This window comes from Seriola dumerili, unplaced genomic scaffold, assembly GCF_002260705.1.
Source record: "Seriola dumerili isolate Sdu_G_001 unplaced genomic scaffold, Sdu_1.0 BDQW01000025.1, whole genome shotgun sequence".
In the NCBI taxonomy this organism is placed as follows: domain Eukaryota; kingdom Metazoa; phylum Chordata; class Actinopteri; order Carangiformes; family Carangidae; genus Seriola; species Seriola dumerili.
Genome location: NW_019174280.1, coordinates 3,465,514 through 3,484,289, shown reverse-complemented (window position 1 = coordinate 3,484,289; position 18,776 = coordinate 3,465,514). Strand labels below are relative to the sequence as shown.

The following is an 18,776-nucleotide window of genomic DNA, read 5'->3' as shown; positions in this document are numbered from 1 at the left end:
CATGCTTCTGTCATCGCTTTGCCATGCTGAGCTGCTTAAATCTGATTGGCTGGAGGGGTGGACGGGAGGGGTGGGGGCAGGCAGACGAGGACGTTGTTAAAGCTGCATTCACATCATATGGACATAACCACGAGACGACGTTTGAAGAGTTAAAAAATGTCACGATTGAGGTTTCCTGTAGGATTTGGTTTCTCTTTCCTGCTCTAAACACATTTACTTATTCAGTGATGTAAGTTATTATCTCCAGCACAATATTGATAGCATTGAAATGTCAGGCATTAATCAAGTATCCAACAAAAGGTTGTTTCCTGCTGAGCCCCCGATGTCATTAAATAGGTAAAATTGAAATGAAAATAATTTTTTTCTTTTGTTGACTTTAACTTTTAATTAGCATCTTTCCCATATAATGCAAATGCAGCAGAAGTGCCGTGTTGCATAGCAAGAATGAACCGGGACCACTGGTCCTGTTTCTGCAGGGTTCTCAGCTTCCCAACTGGATGTCGATGATTTATTTGTTCCATAATCTGGATAATGCCAAGGTAGAACTGGAGCATTATCTCGGCTGGATTTATATTTTTATAGTGGCGCACACCGTGTAATAGTTAGAAACTAAGCCGATAATACTGTAGGTATCATGAGAGCACCATTCTAGTACTAAAACAGCTGTAAAATGTCAAACTTGTTTCAATCTAATTCTTGTTGCTTTCTAAAAGTGGTTGACATACTTACATACATAAATCTTTGCAGCTTTATTTTTTTATTTGTTGAAGCGTGACAGGTTGTGGTGAGACGTGGTGGGCTGTGGTGGTGGGGACTGGAAGGTGTTGAATGTGTGAGGGTGTGGTTGTATGTCTGTTGATGTGGGTGGTCTGGAAGGATTAAAACATATACTTTTCAGCCTTTACCAGTTTACACCAAGTGATAAATGGATGTTTGGTTTTTTTTTTTTTATATATAATGGCATCATTTTAACCTCAATCTAATGTATTATGTACTGTAATGTGTTAACTCCTTCTGGTTGCAAATGGACATTCAGCATAGTTTACAGTGAAAAAGGGCAATAACAGAGGAGAACGTCAAGTTTATTTATACTGTCCAAAATCACAAGAACCCAGACCCATCCTTAATCAGGGTGAATTACCAACCGAGTGAAGCGGACGACTTCTCCTACAGTCCTCAGGTTCACAGCGCGTCAGTTGGTTTTGGTGATATGATTATTTGGAAATTTGGACTTAAATTAAGCCATGAATTATTTTAGTTTATATTATAATGAGGTGCCCTCAGTAAAAATGTGTTTAAACAAATCCCCATAAACTAGTTAATGTGGGGGGGCCTAACAGTAAATCTTTCCATGGGCCCCTCACTGGTTTATTTGGCCACGATCCTTAGATGATTGATTTGATTAAAGAAAATAAAGATAAACTTTTCTTGAGGAAAGACAAACTCCAAACCAAAGAAATAATTTATGTGTAAATTAAAAGTAAAAATCTTGGTAAGAGTAGGCCGTGAAGTGAAAGATGTCACTTAAAGATAAAACTGAATGTTTGCAGTTACTCAAGTTATAATCTGGATTCTGTAGTTTTTGTTTTTATTCCCTGATTTATATGTGTATTGGTTCAGTTTGAGAATAGTGAGATCCATGTTTAGGATGTAGTTAGGTGGTGCAGTGGCTGCATTTGGACGTGGTGGATGAAGGAGCTTTTAAACAGCCGCTCATCAGCACAGCGGAGAAAAACAATGTTTTCACTTTACTGTTTGTCCTCCCTCTCCCTTTTCTTATTTCTATTTTACTCCTCAGTTTCTCCTCCCTCTTCCCTCCCCTCCCTTTTGCCAGTTTATTTTTATCTCCTTCATACTTTCCTATTTAGTATTTGGGTATCTCCCTTTCCTCCCTCCCTACCTCCTCTCCATCTCTCACTCTTTATTCTCTTCTTCTTCTTCTTCTTCAGCAGCAGACTGCTGTCCCAGCTATCTCTGTTCTAGACTTGGTATGTTCTTCCTGTTAATGACGAGTATCCTCTCCCTGCCCTTACATCACTTCCTGTTTTCTGTCTGGGCTGCGCACCTGCCCGTGTTTCCTATATGTCTCTCCCCACCCATCTGGACTACTGTTGTCGTTTCATGGGGGTGGGTCGGGGTTGGAGGCAGGGCTTGGCCATGATTAGCTACAGAGCGGCCGGTCATGGAGAGGCCGTCCTGGGATGCTTGATGTTGTTTGGCTGGGGAAGCTGTCCATCTCTTTGTCCACTCAAAACAACTGCTGGGGGACGTCGAGTGAAGCTGCTGCTTCCGGCGTTAAAATACTGGTGTTTCCACAAATCATAAAAGCCACAGGAAACCGAACCTGTCCATGCGATTAGAGTAGCAGAGCTGAGGTCGGCGTGAGACTTGTCAGCAGTGATGTTTTGAGTGCATACTGAGGTGGCGCCTGCATGGCTGAATTCATCACGGGGGGGGGGTGGGGGCGTCCAGGTCAAGATCCATGCATGATAGTCCTGTGAGCCCCCAAAGCTGCCTGCACAGGGCCTTGTCATGATGTTGTGGTGTCTATGAATCCATCTATCTATCCACTCATCCATCCATCCATCCATCCATCCATTTGTGTGTGACCAGCTAAGCCTCTTTATGTTCTTCTTTTAAAGGGTCTGTTCACCCATAATACAAAAAATGTATTTTCTGACTTACTTCTAGTGTTATCTCTCTAAGCAGATGGTTTTGGTTTCACTTGTCTTGGTTCTAGGTGTTGGTCTTTACTAAGAAAACAGGCTCTACTTTATATGAAGTCTTGCCAGGAGCCAGGAGCAAAGGTCCAGTGAATTCACACATAGGGACTCACCAATGTTTTTATTACATCTTTCTTTAAATTAAATTATTATCAACAGTCCACCACACACACACACACACACACACCAGGTGAGTGTGTCAGGGTGTCTCATATCGGTGATTATGTAGACTTCAATTCCACCTGTCAATCATCTATAAAAGCCTTCACCACTCTTAAAAATATATGTGCAAATTATATTACAATACAATTACAATATACAATACAATTATTTGATAATAAAAACGAATGGTAATTAAATTAGATTCTAAAAAACATTATTATTATATAATATAAGGAATAAAAAACAAATCTAAATAAAATAATAGTTACAAAAAAATAGATTTATACAGACTCTAAGACACACATCTCACAACCTCTTCACACAGTTTCTGCATGGACAGATTCCACTAGGGGTAAATGACAAAATATGTTTTTGTTATTTGGTTGAACTGACTCTTTAACCACCGTCCAGACCAGAGAAAAGGTCTTTTTGTTTCCGTATTTCACTGGGTTTGTGTTGGGATGGTTTGAATATTTCTGCTGCAGTTACTTCCGGTACGCTTGATTTATCCTCCCTCTCATGCTCAGTGGGACCTTTAAACTTAGGATGAACCAAAATCAAGTGCACCTGAAGTAGCTGAAAGAAAAGGGCTGCTGTTGTTTTTGCTCTGCCCTGTTCTGGTTGCTGTTGTTGCATGTTGTTGTTGCATGATCAGCAGTGTGTGTGTGTGTCTGACTGTGCTGTGTATTTGCAGTGCACACTGCTCCTCCCCTCTGGAGCAGTCCTGTGAGACAAATCAGACTGCCTCACTTTATTATGTTAGTGAACATTAGTGTTGGAGCAGTGAAACAGACATTTGATGTGGAAATGTTTTCAGGGTTTATGTATGAATGACATGATTTTTGTACTAATTGTTTGTTTTGTTTGCATGTGTGTCCGTCTTTGTGTGCCTTTTGGCATGCTCTTCTGCGTGTGTGTGTGTGTGTGTGTGTGTGTGTGTGTGTGTGTGTGTGTGTGTGTGTATGTGTGATCAGTTGCAGGACGAGGAGCGACGGCGTAAGCAGCAGCTGGAGGAGATTCGCAAGCGGGAGGCGGAGGAGCGAGCAAAGCAGGAGGAGGAGAGGAGGTGGAGAGAGGAGGAGAGAGCCAAACGAGAGGCAGAGGAGAAGGTCGGTTTGTCTGTGAGCCGTCTGTGAAACTGTTGCAGCTGTGAGGTCAGAGTTCAGGAAAACAAGCGATTGTAGGATGTGTTGTTATGATATTTAAGCCTTTAGTGAGTCAGTCAGGGCAGAAAAGGAACAGGGTTGGGCTGATAAGAGATGTTACAGGATGATATTTTCCCACCGAATGTGCAAATAGCAATTAGTCAGTATTTTCAAAATACATGTTTCATGTATTTATGTATTTTCAGGCTGAAATAAGTTCTGAAATATAAAAAACAAGACTTACAGATAAAGGAAAAGTTATGCTAAAAGCCTTTATTCAGTTGAGTATATTTGTTTAAAACATTTTAACAGCACTGAGTCATTAGAGCAGATGAAGTAAAAACAGATTGATTACACCTTGATGTGTTGATAAGTTTTTACTGTTTCTGCCCTGATGAAGACTCTGAAGTTGTTACTTTTAACATAATTCGCAAACTACATATTTAACCTAATAATTATTTTTATTACTGGTACTGAGTGGAAGTTACTCAGCTTTGTTTAATTTGATATTCAAAGTTAAAGATAATTACATGGAGTCAAAATAACCAGATTTAATAACCAAATATGACCAGTTTAAATACTTTATGCTAACATGGTACAATCTGTGAAAATAGTTGTAGTTGTTAAAATGTATTGTATGTAAATGTAAAGATACAGTGGATATTTATATAAAACACTTGATTTACATCCATGATATCAGATGTAGGTGACATATGGATTTATTAAAAAGAAAATAAAAGCCCATCTGCTACATATCAGTCTAACCCTAAATCATACTTTGAAAAGATTCAGACCCCCTCACACTTTACTGTGTTATACATTTAATTTAAAGTACTAGTAGTACTAAAGTAAAAAGAGTAGCTTTTTTTGGCAATTAATTCTCGACAGAGTAACCCAAGAATCTGGGCTCAGTTTTGAGCGCCATAGAAATGGATAAAATAAATATATGATTGGGGGAAAAAAAGTGAATTTCGGTTTTCATTCACTGATGTCTGTGTTTGTTTAGTTGTTCCTTGTGGGTTATTGTGTATAGAATTAATTGCCAAAAAAACATAAATTTAATCCAGTTTAAACACAGTGAAGTGTGCAACATGTGAATGTGTCTGAAAATGTTCCTAAGCCACTGTATCTATGTTGTAATGACTTAATTTATGTTTTCCTTACTAAATACAGGCCATTCAGATTATTAGGAAAACGTCATATTACTAATATGTCTTATAAAGTGCTAATTCATTTTTAAATGACCAGTGGTCTGATCTGGTGTCCACCCATCCATCTTCGACTTGTGTGTTAAATCAAACATACTCCGTGTTTTTTTTATCACTGTGTTGTTATTATTTTTGGTGCATTTGTCCCGTGAACTGCAGACCTAAACAGACCTGATCAGACCGCTGGATATTTAAAAATCTGTTAGGGCAGTTTACACCACCACTTGGTTTATTTTTAAGATTTTAAACACTGAAAGGACAAGGGTTAAAAAAAAAAATGGTAGAAAGTTGACAGTTGTAACGTTCAAGAATATATTTAATATTTGTTAATGACATAATTTTCTTATTATATTGTATTTTGATGATAAGACTGTTGTTCTGATGTTTAATGTTTATCTGAAGATGTCCAGTTGCATGTCCTCATCCTGTGCAGCCCCCCCACCCTATGTGACGTGTTGCCGTGTCATGTTATGTGCTCCCACCCACCTAAAGCATGGGACTCCCCATCATGTTGTTGTTGTTGTTGTTGTTGTTGGTCGTTGTCAGTGTATGTCAGGAAGTTATTTGAGTTTTTTGGGGGGAATCGGTTACATTATGATTTGTGAGGTTTTTATTTTATTATTTTTTATTTAATTTTTTTGTTACCATTTCCATCCAGCATCGCTTCAGAAACTATGTTAAGGGAATGCTGCCCCACCCTCCCACTTTTCCCAAAAACCACATGCTTTATATTCACTTCATGCACACACGCACTCAGAGAAATCTACACCCACTCGCCCTCCCGCCCCATACCCGCCCTCAGTCATCCATACCGTACATATTCAGAGATCCAGCCAGCCACTCATTCAAACCCACGCACCCACTAATCCCTCCCAGTTTCTTCAGATTCCAACTGGGCTGATTCAACCATCACATCAGCTCGGATACATCAGCGTCACAGCACTAGAGATTTTACGGGGCTGTGTGTGTCCTTAGGGGTGATCAGGGTGAGGACACACAAGATCGTGACCACATTCAGCCCTCAGCAGACCTTCAACACATGAAACGGACCAAAAAAAACAAACAAACGTGAAGATAATTTAACATCACAAGCATCGAGATTAAGCACATGTGACCCAGAGCAGCTGGTCGGGCTCCAAACCCAGAAATCTAAACACATTCCTCCAGTGTAGATTCATGTGTAACATCACAGGCCCCTTCCCTGAAGTGTAGATACCAGAGCTCAGCCACTGGAGTCACAACCATACCCACAAACCATTTAGTATAAACTGAGGATACACATATGAAACATAGAGAGTTTGAGCACACATGCCCACACCGGGCGTTGAGGGGAGGGGAGCTGGTGGTAGACAGGGTGGTCTAGGAAGCAGGTTTTTAGGTGCTGCAAAAGTAGAAAATATCAGACTTTTGTGGAGGGTAGAACAAGAAAGTCCTGGACGTATTTATCCTGTTGCCCCTGGTGTTTATACAAGATCAGGTCAAGTGTATGAGGATGGATGTGACAAAACCACTTCAGAACAAGTCCAGCTTTAGGGGCATCATTTATAAAACAGTTTTTTTTTTTTTTTTTTTAATGTATTCTTTAACTTGATCATCAAATAATTTCAAATGGCACGCTGAAATGGATTCCTTCAGTTGTGGTTATGGTTTTTCTAGTTCTGCCTCCTCTGTCAAACCAGAGACATAAATCTAAGAAATCATGAAAGTAAACACATGAAAATTGACTTTTTTTCCTTGTAAATGTTAATCATTGTGTAATGTCATGTTAATCATTTAAGTAATTTATAGAGTCAAATGTGAGAATTTGCTGCTCGTCTCTCACTGTTAATTGAATATATTTGGGTTTTGGACTCTAGGTCTAACAAATCATGATGAGCAACACTTTATAGATGGAACAACTAATTGATTGAAATTGATTACAGCGATTTGAATAAGTAAATAACAGATTCATATTCAGTAAAATATGCATCCCTGAACAACAAATTCCAGCTGTGCCAGCTGTGTTTTCACACTGCTGGCACACAGCATGTTGCACACTGTACCTTTAATAGAAATGTCACTCGACTGTTAAGTCTTGACGCCTTATTTGCATCAGTAAAGTTAAGTTCTGTTCAAAAAGGAGGAAAATGTATGTCCAAACTTCAGCATCAGCTGGAAAATCATCCATTTCTACTTCAAAATATATATTTCTTAACCTGCTTGATGGGCCTTTTTCACAGTTGGCATTTTGACATGTTACAGTAGGAAAAGCACAGGTGCCATGATAGTGTGACAGTGAACACAACACCAGGACCCTGAAACAAAAGCTGTTACATGGAATTCAGCCATGATTAGTTTTTTCACACAGTGACATGTCAGAGTGTCTCGGGTGAAAAAGGCCTGTTAATGGAGTGAAAACTTTTTATAAATGAGTGCCCTTATCTATGAGTGTAAGCATCAGTTCTGTCATGGTGGACTTAGATGGACCAAATCTTTGTATCTAAGGAGGCAGCCCAGTTAGACCAGGTCTAATGAAGCCCAGGTTTAGTTTGTGTGAGAGTCTGGGAGACAGGTGTCTGGACACATGTGGTTTGTAGTGTAGTGGTGCTTGATGTCTAATAGAGCCCCAGCTGTAGTCTGTAGCTAATTAGCCAGTGAGTGTCCTTTACTGAGGTGAGAGCCAATGAGAGTGGAGCGTACTAACAGGTTGTCCCTCCCCTAGAGGAGACAGGAGGAGGAGTACTACACTCGCCTGGAGGCGGAGCGGCGCCGGCAGCATGATGAGGCCGAGAGAAAGCTGCTGACGCCCGACGAGCCGGCCGGTCTGTATCGGCCCCCGCTGCCCCGGGATTACCAACCCCCCGCCCCCCACAACCCTACTAACACCCCCCCGCCCCCCCCACAGAGAAACACCTCCTACCTCAAAACCCAGGTCACCTCCCCCGACACGCTCTACACCGCCAAGTTTGTCTCCTACGCGGGCGATGAGGAAGACGAGGAGGAAGGCAAGGAAGCCACCAAAGCAGGGAGTGGCGGCGGCGGGCAGTCAGGTCAGGTGAAGCTGTCGGCGACCCGGAAGTCGTATGGCGACCTCCCGGCCACCGCCTCGCCCAATCACAGCAGGCCTCAGCCGCCGCCCACTGCGCGCAAGCCCCGTCCTCTTTCTGACGGCATCTTCCTGTCTGGCTCGTTCCAGCCGCCAGTCAACAACTCCAACAGTACAGGCCCCCCCCTTCCTGCCAAACCCAGCTCCATGCCCCCAGGAGGCTTTAAAGGTAGACCCAGAGAGAGGAGAGAGGAGTCAGGCTCGCCACAGCGCCCTCCACAGCTCCCATACCTCCCTCTCATTCACTCACCTCTTCATTTACTACCCACTCCTTCATGGTTTAGTTTTGTGTTTCTTTGGACCTTGTTTTTCAGTAGAGAGGTGTTCTGCCTTTTCATCTCCACCGTCTACTTTTTTTCCTCCTTTAAATGTTTGTTCAAATTTTTTTTGTCGTCAATCAGTCGTCATTCATCACTTTATGTTCGTTATTTTATATGTGGAAATTTTCACTCCCTTTCCTCAAGCGAATCAGATTGTATTTGTTTTGTATTTTTTTTTAAATGTTGGTTTCTTCGAACCATCTCCTCCTGTCCCCAGTAATTTTTTTTTTCCCCCCTCCTCATCTTCCTCCAATCACACACCCCCTCGATCAGCACTAGCGAACAGAAAAAAGCAATCGATAATCACGCCACCACTTTTTGCTGCAGATTGAGACCCATCAGAGCCAATCATAGTACTGTTGGTGTTGTCGCTCGCCGCCTCCTTTGTGTCTGGTTGGTTGCTGCTTGGGATTGGGGGGGCGAGGCCAGCCGTCGGTTTGCCTGCCTGCCCCCCTTCCTGCCCCGTGGCTCTGCTTAGCGGTGTTGGCTTTAAAGGGAAGGAGACACACCATTGGCTTCACGCACCCATCGATCACTGGATTAAAACGAATCAGCTCTCATCTCATAAACATGAAAAAAAAAAAAAACACACTGCAGCAGTGTGTCGAGTGAAAGGCTCTTCTCTGTCTGTGGATGTTTAAAAAGCTCCTCATGGTTCAAATCTTCTTGTTAACAAGCTGAAGCAAACTCAAAGCTTCAAGTCTGCTCAGACCACAGTGACACCTAGTGGCAGTTATTTGTTATCACTACTTGTACTCAAGATTTGAGAGGTCATGCTCAGGTTTAAAGAAGGTTATTTATCATGAGGTTAAAATTAGTTGTTCTTAACATCAAATATTAAACAGCTGTTTTTCTTGGTTCATTCACATCAAATGTTATGTCAAGATATGCATCTTTACTTTTCCTCAGAAGGCCTCATTGTTGGAGAGCGATATCTTAACACTAGCAGGGTCAAGCTGCAGTCAGCTGGCAGCTGTGTTAAACTATTTGCTCCCAAAATACCCTGTCATAATTCCACCCAGACACACATTCTATGCAAAGCATTAATGTCATGTTTTCAGAATGACACAAGGAAATAATTATAATTATTGAATCCATTTCTTTGACCTTATTTTTGGTCCTGATGATTAACAGAAGAGACCATCAGAAAACACATTTTTGCTGCACGAAGTTGTGCATATTGTTTTGGTTTTTTCTCCATTTCCTGCCTTGTTTCTGATTTCTGAGTTTATTTATTCAGGACTCAGATTATTCAAATAAAGACCATTTTTGGATGAACTAGTCACAACTGGCAGACATATACAGCTGGTGATGAGGGGTTGCAAGAAGACATTGGAAAGTTAGGTCTAAATCAGTGGATCTACTAATTATTTAGCTCATCACATTTATTGGTCAGGGACCATGTCAAGAAACATTAAGGTCATACAAAGAGAAAAGATGCATTGTATCAGATTAAGCCACCAGCTAATTTGCATCAGCTGTCCCTGTGCACGTTGACACAACTTATACAAGTTCTAAAGACATCAAATAACAAACACTATATTTACTCACAGAGCCAAACAAATTTCAATTCTTACACCCAATGCTATGTAATATATGTAACTAGTCTCAGATACTCTGTTAGTGTCAAATTAATGTTGACAAGACTCGCACAAAATTAGGGCCAGGTAATGAACCTCAGTGCTCTTTTTGGTATGGACTGAAATGTATGTGTAGCACATAGAGTTTAGAAACTTTCAAATACTGAAAGTTGTCATCAGTCTGGTCAAATTCATAATAAATTCAAATTACATTTTGAAGCTAAATTCTCATATGGATGTTTTTGGTTAGACAACATTTAATATTTGAGAACTTTGGCTTTGTTTAATAAAATAAAATGTTTATGATTAATAAAGCATGGTTCCAAAAAAGTATTGTTTTGGAATCGGTACAGGAACTCAAGTCGTGTGTTGGTACTAGTGCGTAAAAAATGTGAAATAATACAGAGGTTCAGTGATGAATGGTCCCAAGCAGACATGTACTTTTGTATTGAGGAATCAGGAGTAAACACTTGTTCTAACTCGGTGACTCTGTAAATGTAGCAGTTTGAACATCCACAGACAAACAGAGCTTCCAAAGCAGCACAGTGTGAGTGATCACTACCTGAGGTCCAGGAAACAGCTGCCTGCTCCTTCAACATAAACCTCTTCCATCCCTGCTGCTTATTAAACATTAAAAACACGTCCAGGACCTCACGGGAACTTTGTGTTGCATTTTCACTCAAATTCAGAAGAAAAAAAAAAAAAAACATCCCTCTAACATCCCACTACCTACCCCACCCACCCATCCCACCTCCCTCACACATGAAATCTGCATGTTTCACCACCTGCCCACACACACATGTGCATCATAAACATAACACACTGCACTCCGGCTGCCAGCAGCTCACCCCAGTAACCGGCTTGAGGTCTATTGCTTTTTACTGCCTGTGCGTAGCTTCCACCAGGCTGCACCCTGCTGACTTTATTTGTTTTTATTTATGTCTTTGCTTCCTTTTCCTCACTCTGCCTGTCTCTGTTGGTCTGTCTGTTAATTTGCCTTCCCAACTTGCTGTTTGGTTTTTTGTTTGTTTGTTTTTTCCTCGTATGTGCTTTGTTGTTGTTGTCGTCTGCCTGTTTCGGCTCTGTCAGCTGATCCGGCTGTCCTTCATGTCAATAATGCTTCAGCTTTACTAAAAAACCTTACTACAATTCCCACAGGGCATTGCGGCAGGTTCAGGTGACCAAATGGCACCTGAGTCTCTGGCTTCCCTGGCGTTATGAGTCTCCAAATGTGTTTCAATGAGTGTGATTTGTTCAGCTGGCGGCTCCGAAAAGCTCGACTCTGACTTTAATCAAATGCGGCCTCTTCTCGAAGCGGAGATATTTTTGTAATCAGAATGAAACCACAAGAAAAACAATAGTGACGCCAGTTTGTCTCAGAAGGTGCAAAAACTGGAGAAAGCTACAAAGGAAGAGCAAATTAAATTATCCTCAGAGATGGATGTTCTCACAAAAACTGTGTACTTCTACAGAAAAACAAAAACAGTGTTTTTTTTTTGTTTTTTTTTTGAAGCATCCACTGGCCTCTAAGATAACTGAACCAAAGTAAAAGAAAAACATTCACAACCTTTGAGAATCTGTGAAAAGCCAGTGGATGACTTTTTGTGAATCTGAAGAATTTTCAATCACAGTGCCAGAAGTATAATTTTCCATCTCTTTTGGCTCCATAGAGGAATGTAACTGGCCCCGGACGAGGCTCGTTTCTTTGTGGTTACTTTGTTCTCTGCCAGTTTGTATTCATGTGGTTTGGGGCTGAAGTAGGACCCGTCTTGATCCCGTCCCAAGCTACACTTCAGATCTCTCCCTCTGCTTTCGCTCTGTAAAACCCCAAAGAAGGACACGGAGCTGCCAGCTGGATGAATCCATCTGGGTTCACACCCTGTCACTGTGTCTGCATCTGAACTGCACCAGCCGCCCCCCCGGCTTTCATTTCATGTGAAACACAAGACCAGCATACATCTGGAGTCCAAGCTGTGTTTTATGAAGGACAACCAAGTAGAGTTAAGACTGTTTGTTTAATTAGCACAATCAGAGAAGTGATCAACTTTACCGTTTAGATCCAGTGTTTCCTCTCAGCTGAAGAGAGTCTGCAGGGATTTCTTCTTTCTGTTTAACTCTGATTAGTTCTTGCTCTCTGGTTGAAGGTGTATTCATGAGGGAAATGAGATAATGTAGCTCGGTGTTAGTCAAACAGTTTTCAGCTGCAGTGATCTCCGACCAGAGGGTATGTCTGCAGCTTGCGCTGGGAAGGTAGAAAGATGATGATGAAGCTCAGATCATTTTAAAAAGTAGAAATTATAATGTTGTAGGAAAAATATCCACTTTGTGTTTACAGGGGAAATGAACACAGACAAGATAATAAACCTGTGTTTTGCTGATCTTAAAGTATATTTATTATCACAATAACTAATAAACTACCAGTGACAGTGGGCCGACTGTGCAAGACACACCTCAGATTCCCACCAACCCGTGTCAGATCTAACACCCTATCACTACATGCTTCCAATGAGGGCACATGAGAGGTCAAATTAGGTCAAAGTAATGATTAAATGGCTTCTGCCTCTCTAAAGGTTCATAGTATAAATGCAAACCTGACTGAACTGAGGAAGAAAACCAAGTCTTAACATCTCCTCTTTTAAACAGTATAATTAATGGTGTTTTAAAATCAGTTCCGAAGAACATGATGGACACGTGGGGGATAAAAAGGTGTTTAACCGGGAGACAAAAACAGTTGGTAACCACTGACCTGCCGTCCTGAGTATTTCATGAGGGCTTGAGTCAGAATAAACCACACTGCAACACTGCGGCTCTGTGATTTCTTTTTGACAGAAGTGGAGCTGTAGGAATAAGAAATATCAGTCTTGACAGAAAGAGAAATAATAGAACACCGCCTGCTGATTGCAGGTTTTTATTGAAGCCAAAGCTTCCACAGACAAACACCTCTTTAACCAGCGAGGACCAACTAATCATTTTTCTTGGCTGCTCCAGTATTTGTCTGGAAATAAAGATCTGCAGACTCTTGGGTCAAATGGTTGTAAAGCAGTGGGTAAAGAATCTGGTCTAGTTTGAAAGGTTGAGGCTTCAGCTGCAGTTCTGAAAGACACAAGGACACATGAGCCAACTGATTAATGTCTACTTTGGGGTCAAAGGTTGGGGTCACCCTCTCTGACTTTGATTGAGCACTGATCTTTTTTAAATTACATCTTAAACTTGTGATTGGTTGGATTCTGACAGGACAGTAATGTCTTGGCAATTCATATTTATTGGATTATGAGGACTGAAGAAAGATGGTAAGGTAGCACCACTGGGCTCCAGACCATCAGCAGTAAAGGTCAGACATGTTTGATGGTGACCTCGGCCTCAGATCCAACCCGACACTTCCACAGACCATTTTGCTGCTTTGGAATGGCCCTTAACAGCTTTTTAACGCTCTCCTTCTTTCTCTTTTTTTTCGGCTCGCTGCTCTACTTTAATGAGATCTGATGGTTTCTGCCTAATGCTTCTCCAGAACTCGTTTCCTTCCTTCCTTCCTTCCTTCCTTCCTTCCTTCCTTCCTTCCTTCTGCTTAGGCTGGTCTGTGGGAAATGAAGTGATGTCGCCCTGAGAAGCTGCTGGGTACTGGTGACCAAGAGACTTTTTGAAAGCGTTAATTAACTTCAAGGTTTTAGTTGCTATGTTTCTAAGAACAGTAATTGCGTATGCTTTAGAAGTAACTATTGTGATTTAATGAAAGTCAAAGTAGCAGAGATCTTGTCAGCCGTCACCCAGCAGCTTCTACCTCGGATGTTTTCAGAAAACAAACCTGTATCTGAATGATGCTAACTCGTGTTTTACTGCTCTGTCTGTCTTATGTGTGACTCCTGAACCTCGGACAGGATTTAACTCGTACACTGGAAACTCAGCAGGAGTTGTAGGATCAGGAGAAGTCTACAAGGACCCGCGAGACAAATGGACAAAGAGGTAAGGCCTCTTATTAACTAATTTACCCCGAAATGTCTGTATGAGTGACTCAGCCTGTGTCTCCTGTTTTTACTCATGTGGGCTTTGAGTGGATTTCAAAAGTGTTAGACATCTGTAATACAATAAAGCCGGTCAACATTTCTTAACAGCAAACAACATTAAAACATGAACTCTCAGGTGGGTGCTCGCTGTCTTAAACATCCTATTTATATGAAGAGTTTTCTAAATAAATTATATTGAAATAATGCTTTCATGTATGATAGTGTCAATTCACAATGTTCTGCTCTTCATTCAGTAGTGTTAGTCTAATAATAATAATAATAATAGGTCTAATATTGCAATACAGTTATTAAAATATTAATTATCTGGGTATGGAGGACCAGGGTTGTCACAGGAAAAGTAACAAAGCACTAAAAACAGGAATTGTAAAAGGAAATTATAAATGAACGATTAATTCATCAATGAATACTTAAACTGCCTGGTTTTTCAAATTTTATTATTTGTTTATGAATTAATAAATGTATTTCTATTTTTTTTATTTAATCAGTGTTTTATGTTGTAAGAAATTGTGTTTTGACCCTCCTCAAAAATACCTGCTAAATGGCTTGTAATAATAATAATATTCCAGGTCTTATCATCCATACTAGTTTCCCATCATACTTTCATACTTGGCCCAGTATGATTGAGAAACAGATATTTAATAGCATTCTCTGCGGTATTAAAAAGGTCTTCACTGTAACTTTTTGAACCCTGATTGTGTGTGTTGCAGTCAGGAGCAGGAGAACTCGATCCCCAGCGGTGCTCCAGAGAGTCTGACCTTCAAGGAGCGCCAGCGTCTCTTCTCTCAGGGGAAGGAAGTTTCCAACAAGGTCAAGGCTTCACGCAAACTCATGGAGCTGGAGAACGAGCTCAACACCAAGTAGTAGACCCGAGCCTTTCACCCTCCCAGCGCCACCTTAACGCCAGTGTCACCACGGATACGTTAAGGTGCTCCTGGGAGGGGGAAAAAAAAAAAGAAAAGAAAAGAAAAAAAACAGGTCAAGAGATCCGGCACTAACTTCCCAACCACTGACCGTCTCCTCCTGTTTCTTTTATTTTCCCCTTTTATTTTTTTATTTTAATCATCGAATAACTGGACCATTCACTTTTTTGACGTAGCTATATCGTTGCAATAGGAGAGACATTTAAAATTTCTTCAAATTTCTTCCCCTCATTAAGGTCTGTCAAAGATATATAATGATAAAGCACTGTAAAAAAAGTTTTAATTATATCTAGTGAGAATTTGAGAATCACACGACAAAGGGGGATATATTTTTGTTTGTAAAATGGTTTTTGGGGCAAGGGATGGAGAAAAGTTTATTCTCATTTCAAATTTTTTTTTTTGTTGTTTTTTTTAAATAGCTTACTGAAATATGAACAATTTTATGGTGTTATTTTATGCTCTATTTCTGCAACACGTTGTTTTCAGACTTTTAATTCCTTCTTGCCAGCAGAAATGCCTGAGGTTGAGCTCAAGACCGGTCTTCACTTTTGTTTTTTTGTTTTTTTTTTTTAAATTAAATTCTCAGTGAGTGAAAACACTGTTATTTCATTCCGTAGCAAGAAAGCATGGGATTCTTTTTTTTTTTTTTTGGTGACATTTTAAACTCTGAAAGATTCTCCAGAGGAGGATTGTACAGTCCAGAAAAGGATCTTTAAGTGCATAACATTACTGTAAATATTCGGGTCCACAACTGTCTCACTCTTTTACTACTGTAGAAACCTGCCAGGCTACTAAAAACTGCAAAACTAATGTGATTCAACAGCATTTTGGTGACAGAAAATCCTACAGGAAGTTCAGCCGAAGCTGGACTGGTCTGCTGCTCCTCAATGTCAGTGGAGTAAAATTTTTAAATGTTCTCCCCCCTTACCTGAGGTGACTTTTAATTTTATTTTCTTTTAAATCAAATAGTCATTTCTTTGCAGAGTTGTGTGAAATTAATTTGACTGATTATAACCTAAATTCAAGCCAGAAAATGGAACTCCTTTCACTCACTATGTGATTAATGTTGGTTTTCACAATAAAAAAAAAGATAAATTAACACTACTCTTTAAGTCCTTGCTCCTTTGCTTTACAGATATTTATTTCAAACCTTGTGGAAAAACCATACTTGCACAAAAACTTGTTTTTAATATTAAATATGTATCTGCAAACTGTTTTGAGAAGTAGATTACATTTGGGACCTCTCAGACTGTGGATAATAATCTGTGGTTTTCTGCTTTAGAGGCAGAAAAGTTCTGTTTTTACACCAGCTGAAGTTGGAGGGGTCCGGGTGTTTTTAAGGACTGGAGTTAAGGTGACAGAATTGTGATTGTACAAATATATATATACACACAATTTCCATAATCATATTCACCACCGCTACTGCTCTGCTGAGGTAGAAAAGGAACACACTTCAAAACCCCAGTGTGTCCCCCGGTTTAAAAAAAAAAAAAAATCTAAAAATAGTGATGTTTCAAATGTTATCTCTCTTCTGCAGTTTGTTTGAGTGACTCCATCCTGTGTGTGGATTTATTTTATTATTCTCTACAGAAGCCTCCACTAAAACAGATTCCACATGATGAGATAAGATGCTGTTATAATAGCTGACCTGTAAAAACACTACAGATGTGTCTCCTCTCTCCTCCCACACCCCCCATGCCCCCACAGCAACAACAACAACAACAACAACAACTCCTTTTTAGGTTTCAAAATGAACTGAATCATTTAAATGGTTTCATGTTTAGCCTTTTGTAAATCATTAATAAATACAGATTTTTCAACAGTGCAGGCTGGAAGTGTGCTCTCTTGTCATTGACATTAAAATATGGTGACTGTTGTACATATGCAAAGCTAATCCGAGTCTTACTGGTGTATTGATGATTTCATGCAAAGGCTATGAACTATCTTGTTTTAAAGGGACTCCTGGCATCTGCTAATAGACTGTGTCATTTTTTTATATAGTATACAATCAAACATAAACTAAATGGTGAAAAGTAACTGAGTTATGGTTCATATAACAATATATATTACATAGCATTTCTTCTCAACAGGAATAGAAAGCAAATATTTTACTTTTTACTTATTTATCAGATAGCTAGTTACGTTTGAGATTATACTTTTATATACACATTAACTGAACTGTTTAACCCTAATTAATCTGCTGTATATACAATAATTTAAAATTTCCTCCACCTTGCCCAACACTGAAGTACCATGTTCTTGTAAATAATGTGATCCAGTATTATAGTATTGAGTATTTTTGATGGGCTTTTGATAACTTTAAGTACATGTTGTTGCTCATTCTCTTTGTACTTTAAGTAAAAATGAAATACTTGACTTTTACTATTTTTAAAAAAAAATTTGAATAGTGACTTGTATTAAGTACAAAGTAACTGTCATATAGAGCTACAAGATAAGTCAAATATCAATCAACTGTTTTCAATATGCCAAACATTTTCTGGTTCCGTCTTTAAAAAATGTGACATTTTGCTTATTTTAATTGTTATCAATTAAATCACAGTTAATTGAATATCTTAAAGGTTTTGAATCATTTTACATTTTAAACATTTTAAAGATCCAAAATCTATCGTTGAATCGTCAGTTGATTTATGTCTTAAGTGGTGACGTAACGTTAACATCATTCATTTTTTTTAAGGCATTTTAAACACGTTTGACCGTTGACCTGGAAGTGCTGGAAGCTACACCTGGAAGCTTTTCATTTTCAAAACTACAGGCAAAGATCACGTGTGTGTGTGTGTGTGTGTGTGTGTGTGTGTGTGTGTGTGTGTGTGTGTGTGTGTGTGTGTGTGTGTGTGTGTGTGTGTGTGTGTGTGTGTGTGTGTGTGAGAACGAGAACGAGAGTGAGAGAGATCTTACGTAAATGTAGCCATTTGTAACGATTTAGAAGATTCGACATGTTGGTATAAGCGTAAAATTAATATAACGATGACACGCTTCCGTATAGTAGCCACACTATGGCCATAACCTACATTCCATACCGTACCCCTACTTTCTCGACATCGACAACGTGACGTCTCCTACACTACAGCGGGCGTCTTGTTCTATTTCAGTTCACAATTCAAAATAAAACATGAAAACGTTCTACACCCCACAGTCACATAATAATTTTGCAAAGGAAGATTACCGAGTTCATATTTCCATCTGTATGACCACGTCATCAGACGTCAGGATGGCCGAGCGGTCTAAGGCGCTGCGTTCAGGTCGCAGTCTCCTCTGGAGGCGTGGGTTCGAATCCCACTTCTGACAACACTGTTTTTTCTTTGTCACACTTTTCACAAGCTGAGTGGCGGATTCAGTGCCGGATAGATTTACGAACGGAACAGTTCTAAAATTTGTTTTCAAGTCTCTGTGTGGCGGGTATTGGCTGCTAATTTTCACTATTGGACTTACAGAAATGCTTTAATCACCTTAATTTATTTTCTTTGCTCAATTACTGTTACAAAAAAAAAATTGTTTATATTTTAGCGACCTGATTGTTTGGAGTGCACACTACATGGGTGCAAATGCCTTGAACAGCGAGGCAACGGTTCGACTCCCGATCGGCCGGACCA

The 18,776-nt window shown here is 39.9% G+C and overlaps 1 protein-coding gene and 1 non-coding gene across 2 annotated transcripts in view; both read left to right on the top strand.

Moving 5' to 3' along the window:
- afdn (afadin, adherens junction formation factor) overlaps positions 1–15,809 on the top strand; it is a 72,475-nt gene extending 56,666 nt beyond the window's left edge. Inside the window, exons 33-36 of the mRNA XM_022764433.1 lie at positions 3,860–3,994; positions 7,940–8,492; positions 14,099–14,183; positions 14,953–15,809. Coding sequence (XP_022620154.1) covers positions 3,860–3,994; positions 7,940–8,492; positions 14,099–14,183; positions 14,953–15,106 — 927 coding nt within the window. The 3' untranslated portion in view covers positions 15,107–15,809. The remainder of the gene's footprint in view (positions 1–3,859; positions 3,995–7,939; positions 8,493–14,098; positions 14,184–14,952) is intronic.
- Positions 15,810–18,388: 2,579 nt separating this feature from the next.
- trnal-cag lies at positions 18,389–18,471 on the top strand. Its single transcript has one exon. It is a non-coding gene; the product is annotated as a tRNA-Leu (tRNA).
- The last annotated feature ends 305 nt before the right edge of the window (positions 18,472–18,776 follow it).